At 35.5% G+C, this 14,652-nt stretch overlaps 1 protein-coding gene across 2 annotated transcripts; it reads left to right on the top strand.

Moving 5' to 3' along the window:
- The first annotated feature begins 11,975 nt into the window (after positions 1-11,975).
- LOC121753903 (MLO-like protein 1) lies at positions 11,976-14,608 on the top strand. 2 transcript variants are annotated; one of them, XM_042149196.1, is made up of 13 exons: positions 11,976-12,190; positions 12,287-12,344; positions 12,449-12,657; positions 12,720-12,836; positions 12,909-12,969; positions 13,050-13,129; positions 13,214-13,288; positions 13,355-13,443; positions 13,514-13,563; positions 13,664-13,704; positions 13,783-14,060; positions 14,137-14,197; positions 14,271-14,608. In XM_042149196.1, exons 1-13 carry the CDS (start codon positions 12,065-12,067, stop codon positions 14,478-14,480), a joined length of 1,455 nt encoding a protein of 484 aa, XP_042005130.1. In that variant the 5' UTR covers positions 11,976-12,064; the 3' UTR covers positions 14,481-14,608. The 2 variants fall into 2 exon arrangements, with proteins under 2 accessions (XP_042005130.1, XP_042005131.1); XM_042149197.1 differs by lacking the exons at positions 11,976-12,190; positions 12,287-12,344 and having other exon boundaries at positions 12,507-12,640.
- The last annotated feature ends 44 nt before the right edge of the window (positions 14,609-14,652 follow it).

Here is a 14,652-nt window from a genome sequence, read left to right as displayed (position 1 = left end):
ATATCGGTTGTTTTACTTTGCTGTAAGTTGTACTCCTTTATCTATGTTTTGATATTAAAATACCTCAAATTATATTAACTTGCTGTAATATATATTCATATTCGATTTGTTTGGTTCAATTTTAATCTGTTTAAATGAAATAATATCTGAAAGAGGATTTTTTTCAAAACCCCAGGTACGTTATGATTTTTTTCAACTTCTTGCAAATAGTTGAGCATAAAACATATTCCATGCGTATGTGAAATGTCGTTTACTTTAATTTTTTTTCCAATTTTTAGTAAAATGATTTTATTTTTTACTAATTCATTCTACATTCTTATAAAATTATTATATTAATGTAAGATTTACATTCCATTAATTTTTTCAACTCATTTTCTTCATATTCTTTAAAACTTGAGTCATTCTTCATATTTTTTAAAACTTGAGTCAAGTCAAATGCGGATAAAATTTTATGGACGGAGAGAATATGTATTTATAAAATATTTTCAATATGTGATTTTTATCATCAAAATTAGCGTCGTTTCAACAACTTTTGGGAAAGTTGGGAGTTGGGAGATCGGACTAAAGATATAAAATATTTAACATCCATTTGAGAAGCCCATTAGCCCATTTGTTGAGCAGCCTTTTTATATGAAAAACTGTTTCTCGCTTTAGAATTTTGAGCCTCACATTTTCTGTTTTGGTTGTATCTATCATTTGTTTGATTAACGAAAAACATATTTTTAGGTTCACGAATTTCGCCAAAGTATCATTTTAGATCCGTGAACTTTAAAAATATTATTTTAGATCCGTCAACTACAAGTTAATATCATTTGAGGTATTTTAAACTTTTTTCGGACGAAAATGCCTTCAAGGCCTTCAAGGGCAATTCGGAAAATTCATTTGCTACTCATCTTGCATCAAAGACCTAGAGTCCAACAATTTTTTTACTACCATTTAATTCAATTACCATCCAAATTGAATTTAAATATAATTAAAATTTGCCGTAAAAAATATGTGTTAATTTTTCAATTATTAGATGACCAATTATTTAGCAATAGTGAACCGGGACTTGATACTTTATTTTATTTTTTCAATCTAAACTGCATTTTAAGAACTTACAATAGGTAATTTGTGAATTATATTTAATTTATTTATTTTGAAATTAGATAGCTATTAATTTGGATTGTCATTCGGAGTATTATTTATATGAATTTCAGAATGAAGATCAATTACCATCCAAATTGAATTTAAATATAAAAATTTGGTGTTACAAATTGTTGGACCCTAGGTCTCTGACGCAAGATGGGGGGCGAAAGAATTTTCCAAATTGCCCTTTGAAGGCCTTAAGGGCATTTTCGTCCGGAAAAAATTTAAAATACCTCAAATGATATTAACTTGTAGTTGACGAACCTAAAATGATATTTTCAAAGTTCACGAACCTAAAATGATACTTTGGCAAAGTTCGTGGACCTAAAAAGATGTTCCCTCTTGATTAATTGATTTCATCAAGTAATATTTATGTAGGATGTATGTGTCGTGTGTTTAGTTGTTAGTTTCCGAGTTTTTTGCAACACACAAGTTGTTAAGGATGAGAATTAGGTAGAAAGAAATTGGTTTTGGGCATTGGCACATATGAACTCTTTTAGTTATTTTAGGTCAACAATATTATGATTAGCTAGAGTTTTTTTTATGAACTTTTTCTTCCTTTCTCGTTTTCTTGATTTTATTTTGGTAGGTTAGTCTATAGTAATTTTACTGCAAGTTAAGTGCCAATTACATCATTATGGGTGAAAATTTTGTGGTGTCTAAACAGCGGCGGATCCAGGTGGGGTCGGCCGACCCACTACCGGCCCCGGAGTGCTGTCGGGAAGTTCCTTTCATTGGCTTCCGACCCTACAACCAGGGGCGGATCTATATGTTATTAAAGAGGGCCAATTGCCCCACCTCATGTTTTTCATCCCATATATTTATATACCTATTTTAAATTAATTTCTTTTAATCTTCTACTAATTGCATCTCCTCAAATTTTTAAAATTCCTTCACATGTAAATTTGCCCCATTTCCTATAAATTCCTAGCTCCGCCCCTGCGCATACGCATCTCCGACCACACCTCGCATAGTGTGACATGATGAGATTGGGCAGAGAGAAAGGAAGTGAGGGAGGGCAACGTCCGAAATACGGCGACGGCGACGGCGACGGCGACGGCGGCATCGTGGTAGGGAGGCGGTAGTCGAGCATGAAAAGATAGTTAGATTAAATTCAGAAGACGGCTTTTCGATTTTTTTCCGAAGAGATAACTTCGTGATGTCATTATTGTTTTTCCTTTCCCCAATGGAAATAAATGAATTACAGTAAATGGCGTCAAGAAAGAGACGTGACCGCATAATTTTTCTAAGATTAAAAGATTAATATCTTGAAATATCTAACTTTTGAATGGGCTAGGAAGTTCATTAAATATAGACTAAATTCTCAATTTGATCCTTAACCTATTGCGATTTTTTTTATTTTAGTCAAAAACATTATCTTTTGAATTATTCGGTCCCTCACATTTGAAATCGAATCACATTTAGTCCGAAATGGACGGAACTGTTAAAATGTAACAGTCAACGAAATTTATATTGATTTTGAGCGGATTAAGAGTTATAAAAATTCAAATTTTAATTCTTTTTCAAATAAATTCAAATTAATTTCAAAATTAGTTTTAATAAAATATATTGCTTGTCATTTATAAAACGAATTTTAATTCTTGCATGCTCTATTCATCTTCTTCATCGATTTAGGCTGGCTCACGGTGAGAAACCCTAGTTCTTGGAAGAACCTCAAGTAACCCCAACTCGCCAACCATCGAACTACAGCAGAGAGACCGGTGAGAGTGGCGGTGGACGTGACCTCCGATTCTGGTACGAATTTTGCCATTGTAAGAATCGGGCTTCACTCCGAATCGTTAACACCCATGCAAAACCAACAAGGGGGAAGCTATACTTTGTTTGTGAGAGACCGAAAGTAAGAGTTTTAGTTTGATTTTGTCATCAATCGAGGAGAATAATAGGGCAATAGAGAAATTACGTAGTGTTGTGATGTATGGATTTTGTTTCTTTGTTGTGGTGTTTGTTTGTATATTAGGGTTCAAGTAATGAAATTTCGTTTCCAATGGTGAATCAAATCTGGAATTCTGAATCAAATTTCGTTTCTTTGCTGTGGTGGTTGTTGTACTCCAGAATGGTATGAATTGCACTCCAAAATGAAGTAGTAGTACATACTTGGTTGCACACCAAGTGTTTGATAAAATGAAATATAAGTTGCACACCAAGTGTTTGATAAAATACCCATTAGGAAGGATATCCACTTTCTCTCTTGTGAAACACATAAAAATTGTTGATTTTGAGTGAAATTGGTGTATGAATTAGGTATCGTTTGAAGTGTATGTATATCTGCAACTCTATGCATATATTCTTGTTGGTTGTTACTGGACTTTCATATATAGACTGATCTACACCTTCATATCATGATTTTAGAGTTGCCATTAATTACATATACGTGTATAATGTGATATATGTAGGGATGTCAATGTAACCCGAACCCGCGGGCCGGCCCGAATAACCCGATAAAAATACAGAGTTAGAGTTGTAATTTCGCAGCCCGAATTTAAAATCGGGCCATTCGGGCTTACCCGTTCGGGTTGTCGGGTTAGGCGGGCTGACCCGTTCGGGTTACGGGTCGGCCTGTCGGGTTGAAGGCTTCTGCACAGCGAGCAGTTTTTGTAACGGTCATAACTTTCTCTACAAAGCTCCGATTGAGGCGTGCAATATATCCACGCGAAGCTCTTTCGAAGACGAAGAGAATGATATGTATTAGAGGTTTATCAGACTTCAAAATCGCGAGAAACATTGACTCAAACAAGGCTGCTGCACATCCACATATTTTGTGTCCATTTTCTAATCAATTTTCTATCATTTCTCAACAAACATGTAAACATACCAAAATATAGAAATATAATCAAAATCATCCTAGACAACCCTCTAAAACCATGCAAAATCCAAATACGTCAACCGACTATATAAGATCACGAAAAAAATCACCATGTGGTTCATGGATTCATAAATACTCGTATATAAAAAAAGCTTTCTTTTAGTATATTTCCAATATAATAGTGCAAAGTGTTTTGACGCCGCTTCGTCATTGAATTATGCGTACTTTGATGATTCTTAAAACAAAGATAAATTATTATTTGACTTACAACTGGAATAAATTAAATTTGACCAATTATAATTCAAGAAAACTTAGAGTTATTCCAATTAGCTAGCATCTTGATAATTCACTTTTTAACAATTCAAAATATTTTTGTTACATCTACGATGCACCTCTCACGTTATGCAAATTTTATTTAATTTTCTACGAATTGATTTATGTTTGAATTTTGAAACAAAGTGTTTATTTATGTTTTAAATACATAAACATAAACATACTATTGATAGATATTTTATAAATAATTATGTAATGAATAAGTTATTTAAATTTAAATAACTTAATCTTTTTTTTAAATATTAAAGAAAATTAAAAATATGTATTTCATTGTTGAATGATTAATTAAAAATATGTATATAATTAAAGAAAATTTAAAATACGTATTATTTTTTGAAAATATTAAAAGAATTAAAAATACGCATTGGCCCGAATAACCCGATGGGTTAGCTCGAAACCCGAAGGGTTAGGGTTAGGGTCAAACTTTTATAACCCGAAAAAATCATAACCCGAATAGCCCGTACCCGACGGGTTGGCCCGAACCCGAACGGGTTGGCCCGATTGACATCCCTAGATATATGGTGTATAATGTATATATGCAACTCTATGCATATATTCTTGTGAAAATAGTCACCAATTTTCAAGTGATATATGGTGTATAATGTGCGTGTAAGAGAGAGAGAACTGAAGTCTTATAGAATAAACCAGAATGTTATTAACAAGGATACCCCGTTTTGTGAACCTAATCCATCATCATTTGGTTTTTATAATTTCTGAATTTTCTTGTGAAAGCTCAGAAAAAATATGATGTTTGCTTTTATGATACTCATACAAGCTTATAGGATGGATTTGGTGCTCTCGGGTGAGGAGGTGTATGCTCTAGCTCTAGTTAAAAAACTGATAATGATCTAAGAGACAACATAAAAATCATCCACATTCAACATACACTTCATTTCACCAGAACATACACAACCACTTAAATCAACATACACTTCATTTCCCTTGCAATATGTCCATATTCAATATACATTAGCCAAAATGAGAACCACCAAAATCAACCACCAGTTTATAAAGTGAAACCACCAAAACCTACAACAAGTAGGCAATAAACCACCACAATGGGCACTGCCCAAACCAAAATAAACCAAATCAGCCAAAATCTAAGAAAGTCAGGTGGTAACACAAGAGTTTTGAGGGGGTAACACAATTGTTTAGTAGACAAAAACACATTAGAATAGTTTTAGTTCTTCTTCACAGTTGATGAAGTAGCTTGGTTGTCACCCGCAGCCGAGGATCGCCGAGTCAACGGTGATATGAGTCATACACGAACCAACTCATGGCGAACTACGTTGGAGTCGGCTGCGAGAACCTGGGTTGAATCGCCTGTGAAATCTAGGGTTCCAAGTGTTCAAAGTGAGAGATTGGGGAGATGGACCCTAATCGATTGTGAAGAAAGAAATAGGAATTACAGTTTGTTTTTTTTTTATGTTTTAATTGAAGAAAGAAGCCAATTTGTAGGTGTCGATTGGAATTACTTTTATTTTACTTTTATGTTTTAATTTCATGTTTTAATTTTGATTCTTGTTAAATTATTTTATATTTTAAATTTTTTAGTTTTAGGTTAATTAGATATTAGACATTAATAAAATATAATTATACCTCTTAATCCAGTCAAAATCGATTTAAATTTCGTTGACTGTTACATTTTAACGGTTCCGTCCATTTCGGACTAAATGTGATCCGATTTCAAATGTGAGGGACTGAATAATTCAAAAGATAATGTTTTGGACCAAAATAAAAAAATCACAATATGTTAAGGACCAAATTGGGACTTTAGTCTTAAATATATATTCAAATCTAAAATTTCAATTAATGTTAGTATTTGTCTTTATATCTAAAAATCAACTTATTTAAAATAAACACATAATTTAATGATTATAGAATAAAATAAATGTTTCTTAATTTCTTCTAATTTTAGTTTATAGTTAAGTTTTCAACCTTATTATTCATATTCAAATTATTTTTAAAATTTCAAAATTAGGGATGATGTGGAAAAGTTATACAATCTCTTTCCCATAATAATAACACATTTTGTGATGACACAAATTTTTTAATATATAATAAGAAAAATAAAAGAAATATAAAAATAAAAGTGATTGAATATATTATTGTTAGTGGAAAATAGTATTCACCTAAAAAAAAGAGAAAAATAATTACAAAAAATAGAAGTATGTATTTTATAGGACATGCTAGTAAAATTGTCTATTTTTATGTGATGAAGTGAATATTTGATTTTAGAGTTATCGATATGAATTATTTAATTAAAATGTACTATATTTATATAAATAATTATATTAAATAATTATTTTATATATATTTATTATCTAATTTGACCCCACGATATTTAGTTCCTGGATCCGCCATCGTGTGTAAATGACCATGATTAAATTAGTAAATATATCATTCAAGTATTATAAGTTTGAATATTTCTGATATCTAAATTAAGTTTCCTAAAACGTATTGATTATTGATTGTATTATGTACTCCTGTGTTGTTTAGGTGAATTAATAATAAATGGTTGAGGTTTTAGGATTTCCATTGGCCGTGTGCTTAGCGCTTGCGTACACCGTGCCAAGCACGCAGGCCCAACCGGCATCAACATGCAAAAGGATGGCTAATTAATATGTGGTCGACGTGTGATAAAACTTTTAGTACCAATATAAAACAATTTTTCTACCACTATTAAATAATGATGGAACATTTTGTACTCCGTACACACAAAGTGTTAATAGTGTCTAAAAAATGATGGAATGTGTTGGATATTTTAGTGTAATTGGATTAAATTGATTGATCAACGTGATCATAATGAGACATCAAATAAGTTGGAAGTGCAGAGTGTACACTTATTTGAATTTCTTATGATTAGATGGGGGGTTCGGGGGCAGCGCCCCCGAGTAGCGGGGTCCAAGGGGCAGAGTCCCTGGCTGGGCAGCTTGGAAATTTTTTATTTCCATTAAAGTTGCTGTACAGAAAATTCATCCGGAAACGTAATTTCCGAAAGTTGAAGGATTATTTTGCAATTTTCTATTCCCGCCTAAAACTGTTAAAAACAGTTATGAAACGAAGAGACACGACTCTTCGTTTTCAACCTCTTCTTATTATCAATTTCTGGGTTCAAAGATTTTTTACAGAATCTACATATGAATATCTTCGAAACCTGAATTGTATCCGATCAAATATTGGTAGAACCGCCAAATTGATTTGATCTGAAAGTGTTTCACGCCTTTCAGGACATCCGATTTGTTCACGATTTGTTTAAACTCCCTAACAGAATGTACTAGTAAAACAAAATACAAATGAAACTTTTTGTACTCCTATTTATGCAAAATTCAAATACTTTGTTATTAATTTGTACCAAAATGAAAAAAAGCCAATCATTTTCGACGAGTTGTGTAAGTTTCCCTAAATAGAAAGGTAGATATGTTGTTAGTTGAATTGAATGTAAAGGAGTGTGTTTTTGGACAAACACGGAATATATCCAAACGTAAAGAAAACAAAGATGGTTTTGTCATAAAAATAAAATAAATGTCTATTGTTTTGTTCCCTAATTTTTCCACAGTCCCCACTTAATACTATGGAAGATAGAAATGTCTATTGTTTTGTTCCATAACTTTTCCACCGTCCCCACTTAATACTATGGAATATGGAAATGTCTATTGTTTTGTTCCACAAATTTTCCACAGTGCCCATTTGATATTATGGAAGATGGAAATGTATATTGTTTTGTTTCATAATTTTTCCACAGTCCCCACCTGATATCATGGAAGATGGAAATGTCTATTGTTTTGTTCCCTAATTTTTCCAGTCCTCACTTAATTTCATGGAACATGCAAATGTCTAAAACTTAGCCTTACACAGCCACAAGATTGATAATATCATGAAAGGAATTTTGTATAATTTAGAAGACTATACCATAATTTAATTAAAGCACTAATTCTGTGTTGATAAAGATAAACTAGCTTATTATTTATTTGTTAGATAATTTTATGTGATGGGAATAGATTTACCGTGGTCTGATGGTGCACTTTAACATTTTTTTAAACTTGCATCATAACTAAAACCAAATTAACAAATTTTTAAATGCAAATTCATCATTCTCTTATGGAGTACTAATCTCAACTTGCAAACAAATTTGAGTAGGGTTGACAAAAACAGGGATCCTCACTTTCTGCTTACATGTGAATTGTGATATTTAAATTTTTTGAATCAATATATATGTAGAAAAGAAAGAGTGGGAGATGGTGAGATTATAGGGTTTTGGAATCGTTCAAGGAATTTAAATTTTGTTGTGAAATAGTAATAGTAGTAGTAGTAGTTAGTTAGTTAATCAACAATGTGACATCCTGTAGGTCTAGCTAGTGGATGCATGACATAAATTATAAAAAGACCTGTGTGTGAATCAAAATTTTTATATAAAGTCTATTGACTATTATTACACACTTAACAACTAACAAAAACAAATAGGTATGAAAAAAATATAAATGATATATATGCACGTCTAGTGCAGTTTCGATAGATTAACCAATCACACCAAATTACCACTTTATTAATTGTGAGTTTGCAACTGGTTTTATAATTAAGTGTAGGAATCTAATTATGTGTTTGTACCAAGTCATCGCAATGATAAACATTCGTATTTTCTTTTGAAAAAATGTAGTACACCAATCTAAATATTTCTACACGTTCACGAAATGAAATATAATGAATATACATAAAATCATATGTTGGTATTTTCTTCTGAAAAATATGGCAATTGGCATTGACCTATATGTACCAATCTAAATTTTTCTACACGTCCACGGAATAAAAAATAATGAAAAAGTATATATGTATGGGGGTTCCTATTGAAAGAAGACTTAATTACAACTTGAGGTGGAACTTATCATCAACACTTACAAAAGTGAAACAATAATACTTACTATTATTATTGTTATTAACTTCCTCACCAAATGAAATTGTTATTATTATTGTTATTATTATTATTATTATTATTATTATTATTATTATTATTATTATTATTATTATTATTATTATTATTATTATTATTATTATTATTATTATTATTATTATTATTATTATTATTATTATTATTATTATTATTATTATTATTATTATTATTATTATTATTATTATTATTATTATTATTATCATCATCTATAGTCATTGACTTGTACGGAAAGTCAACCTCAATATTAAAAATAGTAGTTAGAATGTAAGCTAAGGGCACCCGCAACGCGTGCCGCCGGCGTTCCGCGTGCCGTTCCGCCGTAACGGTTTCGCCGCGGAACGCGTTGCGGCGCACCGTTCTGCTCCCATTCCGTTCCGCGTGCCGACGGCACGGAACGCGGCACGGCTTCTGCCGCCACGCGCTCGGGCGACGTGGCGCTCCCCGCTTCGTGCGTGCTTCCCACTCGCCGGCCCGCGAGTGGGACACGTCAGCGATGACGCAATAATTAATTTTTTTTTAAAAAAATATATTTTTAAATTTTTTTTTAAAACGGTCATATTACCATTTTTTTAACTTTTTTTTTATTTTTTTTATTTTTATTTTTATTTTCTTATTCTATAAATACACCTAATTTATTACATTTCACACTCAACTACACATCTACCCTTCCTAAACCAACATCAATTCCTCTCCAATTTTCTATTTCAATCTCCTTCACCAAATGTCCGGCGACGGGAATTACGGCGGTGGCGGCTCCGGTGGGTGGGATCTCAACGCGTTCGGCGATTGGGAGACCATGTACAACACACTAGGTGGTTCCGGGTCGTCGACGCCGGGCACCCAGGGGTCGGCGACGCCGGGTGGGTACCAACCACCCACTTTCGATGTGGATGCCTACGCTCGACCACCCGGCTCGCGGCTTTCTCAGGGTTTGTCCCAGATTCGGGAGGATATCCCCGTAGAACCCACCCAGGGAGGAAGCCGAGGCGGTGGAAGCTCTAGGGCTGCGTCTGAGGCACCCGAGGAGGAGGAGGATGAGGAACTGGAGGATCTGGGCCGGCATCCGTACAACAACGAAGAAACTAAGGCGGTGTACACCGCCTGGCTCACCGTCTCGTACGATCCCATCATCGGGAACCAACAAGCCGCCAAGTGCTTCTGGGAAAAGGTCCGTGATGTCTACCACCAGACTAAGCCGAAAAGGGTCCGGAAGCGCAAATATACAATGCTCCGTGCTCACTTTGGCCGAGTCGACGCACAGGTCAAAAAATTTTGCGGCATCTACTCGGCCGAAGCGGCGAACTACCAAAGCGGAGCTTCGGGCGCTGACATTCTGAGGGCGGCTTTGCGCGTCTTCTACCAGGACACCGGTCTACAGTTCAAATATGTTGATATTTGGCAGCTCGTCAAGGACGAGGAAAGGTGGGCCGGCGGTGTCCGCTCGAGCTCGGGCTCAACCTCAAAGCGCACGAAGCACACGGCGAGCGGCCACTACTCGTCTGGTGACACCGGTGAGGCCAGCGAGGGTGAACCGCAGGTGTTTGGGGGTACGGGGGATCCAACGCCCGACGAATACGGGGGATCCAGCCTTGGGCGCCGTCGGCCGCAAGGGACGAAGGCGGCGAAGACGGCTAGAGCGAGGAAGGGCCGAGGCGAATCAAGCCAGTCGGCCTCGGGATCGGGCTCGCGGGGAGGCTCGGACACACTTATGGTGGCGTACATGACCGCCTCAATGGCGGACACTTCCCGCTTCTCGTACGCCCAATTCACGGCCTGGTGGAACGGAATTGTGTATATGGCAGCACAACTTGGCCTTCCGACTCCCCCTCAACCTCGACCGCCTCCGGAGGATGATTCGCCGGCGGAGTAATTTTTTTATTTTCCCACGTTTAATTGTGTGTTTTTTATTTTGTATTTTTTATGTTTTTAGGATTTTAATTGTGTGTGTTTTTTATTTTTTTTAAGTTTAAGTTGAATTTTTTTTAATGTTGTATTTTTTTTAATAAAGTGTGTTTGTTTTTTTATTAAAGTGTGTTTATTTAAATTGAATTGGGTTGGAAATAAAAAAAAAATGAAATTGAATGAATAGTAATTTAAGGAACGGTTAAGGAACGAAGGGTTGCAGATTCCGTTCCTTAGTTAAGGAATGGAGTAAAAAGTATAGTGAGGCCCTCAAATAGTGGTTTAAGGAACGGTATAGGAACGGTATAGGAACAGCGTTGTGGATGGCCTAAGGTTGGCCTAAGGTTGATGATTTCCTGTCATTGGATTCCTATTTGGCGTTGTATTGTTTTCCGACTGTCGGACCAATTCACATAGGAAACAATATCTAAAATATCCAACTCTATCAACTTCTATTATAATATACGTATATACGTAATTAAGAAAATATAGATTTTAAAAATAATACTAACTGCTAAGACATACCTGCACATGTAAAATATACACTCTCCAATCCCTAATAGATGTATCATATTTGATCAGTCCAAGTTTTAAGATATTGTTTAATCTGTGAAGTAAAGTGAGCGAAAAAATTAATAGTGTGTTCCCACCCTACTTTTCTATAATTCATTAGTTGAATACTAAAAATTAAATTATGCTAGGCATAATTCAGTCAACCAAATACATAAATCTCATCTTAGATTATTTCATACTTATTATGTAAATTCCTAGCAATCAAGAAATATTATGAAATATTTATGCATGACAAATTATTGTCAAGCAAGGCACGAATACTTGATCATCAACTTGTATTGAATCTTCTCCAATTCTTTATAAAAGGAAGATATAAACAGAGCTGTCCTGTGTCTGTGTTTGTGAGAGAGAGAGAGATGGCCGGAGGTGGTGGAGAAGGAGCTTCCCTAGAGTATACTCCGACATGGGTGGTGGCGTTCGTCTGCAGCGTCATCGTTGCCATATCATTTTTAGCTGAAAGATTACTCCATAGTTCTGGCAAGGTTAATCTTCATTTCTTCATTACTTCTTTCAATTTCACTACCTCATTTAAAGGATAGGATTGAATTGAATTGTGGTGTTATATTATATATGTGCAGTATTTATTGAAGAAGAATCAGGGGTCTCTGTTTCAGGCCTTGCAGAAAATAAAAGAAGGTCACATTTTCATTTCCTAGTATTAGTAAGATGATGAATCAAATGCATGTGTAGTAGTATTATTTAATTTACTGGGGTGGTGTTTTTTTTTATGAATGATGCAGAGCTGATGTTGCTGGGATTCATATCCTTAATGCTGGCTGCATTTCAATCCAGACTTAGTAAAATCTGCATTCCTAAAGGCTGGACTCATCATTGGCTCCCTTGCAACAAGGAACAAAAGATCAAATCCACAGCTCACTTCCTCACCTTCTCTTCCACCCGCCACCTCCTCGCCGCTGCTGATGACTCTGCAGGTTACTGTGATTCCAAGGTCTCCTCTCTCTCTCTCTTTATCTCTTTCTCTCTCTCTGTCTCACGAAACGATGTTTGTAGGGAAAGGCACCGTTGCTGTCTGTGAAAGCTCTGCATGATCTCCACATTTTCATCTTTGTGTTGGCTGTGTCCCATGTTGTATTCTCAGTTCTCACACTCATCTTTGGGCGTTTGAGGGTAATTTTATCCTTTTTCTTCAACTTACTTCCCTCTCATCTTCATTACCTAATTGCCTTGTGTTTTCGACAGATACGGCAGTGGAGACATTGGGAAGATTCCATACTCAATAAACAATATGATCCTGAACAAGGTCATTCTGCATACCATAATTCTCTTCTGATTTTATTTTATTTTATTTGGACTCATCACATATTGATTGAAATCTTACAGCTGTGACTCATGTCCAAGATCATGCCTTCATCAGGAACAGATTTTCCGGCATCGGTAAAGTGTCGTTGTTTGGATGGGTGGTAAGTCACACCACACGGATTTGGCGTATAGAGAAATGAACAGATTGTCATGAGAAGTTATGTTTTTTTATTTTCCATTTTCAGAAATCTTTCTTCAAGCAATTCTTTCACTCTGTCAGCAAAGAAGACTACACCACTCTCAGGCTTGGCTTCGTAATGGTAAGAATAAACATATAAGTCTATCTTTGATTTGTTCTTTTGTTTATACCTCCTACTTTTATGCAGAATCATTTCCGTGGAAATCCCAAGTTCAATTTCTACAAGTACATGACTCGCGCTCTCGAAAAAGATTTCAAGAAAGTAGTTGGAATTAGGTAAGCAGTGGATACCTTTGCTCTTGGGTGTTGATTCTTCTTCTCACTGATCACTTGACCTCAACTGCAGTTGGTATCTTTGGGTGTTCGTACTTCTCTTCTTGTTGGTGAACGTCGATGGTAAGAACTACTAGTATTCTCATGATCAAGAAAACAATAGAGAATTATACATGCATGCTTTCTTGACTGAAACATGAATTTTGATTTGTTTTTGGATCAGGTTGGCATGCATATTTCTGGATCTCCTTCATTCCTCTAGTAGTAAGTAGTAGTAATATCCTATTTTCTAGATATACAACATGAAATAATTTGGTATAACTGGAAATGAAATGAATGCAGCTTTTGCTAACTCTGGGGACTAAGCTGGAGCACATAATAATCCAACTAGCTCGAGAGGTGGCGCAGAAGCACATAGCAGTCGAAGGGGACTTGGTTGTGAGCCCTTCGGACGATCATTTCTGGTTCCACCGCCCACGCCTCGTGCTAATACTTATCCACATCATTCTCTTCCAAAATGCCTTTGAGATTGCTGTCTTCTTCTGGATGTTCCTCCTCAATGGCTTCGACTCCTGCATAATGGGAGAAGTCGGCTATGTCATTCCTAGACTTGTCATAGGGTGCGTAAACCATCAATTCAATATAATTACTAAGTTTTAGTATACATTGATGAACTGAGTGATTGTTTTCGTGCAGGGTGTTTGTACAGTTCCTTTGCAGTTACAGCACTCTACCGCTCTACGCCATTGTTGCGCAGGTAACTTGCTAAAAAACTGAAGATTTGTGGATTATTCACAGAGTTTTGATATATTGATTTGGTGGTTTTGAAGATGGGGAGTTCGTTCAACAAGGCGATATTCAAAGATCATGTTCAAGCCGGGCTGGTCGGGTGGGCTCAAAAGGCTAAGAACAAGGACGCTAGCAAGGGCAAGGATTCGGTGTCGGATCATCAAGGATCTCTTCTCAAACTTGAGGTGATGCAGAGTCCACCTACACACAACAATAATGGGACAGCCCCAGAAATCAAACATACAACCTGATTGAAACCAAAGCATACGTGTCCAAGATTGTGTTTGGATTAGTCAATTTCAAGACAGTACAACTTGATTTGTATTAAGAGTTCATGTGATTAGTATATGGTTGTATGAGTGAGTGTTTCTTCTTTTTATACCACGCTCGCATCTTGATTATAAGGTAATTATGTGAAAGGAA

This window comes from Salvia splendens, chromosome 11 (genome assembly GCF_004379255.2).
Source record: "Salvia splendens isolate huo1 chromosome 11, SspV2, whole genome shotgun sequence".
In the NCBI taxonomy this organism is placed as follows: domain Eukaryota; kingdom Viridiplantae; phylum Streptophyta; class Magnoliopsida; order Lamiales; family Lamiaceae; genus Salvia; species Salvia splendens.
The sequence above is the reverse complement of the archived record's forward strand: the minus strand, read 5'-3'. Positions and strand labels throughout refer to the sequence as shown.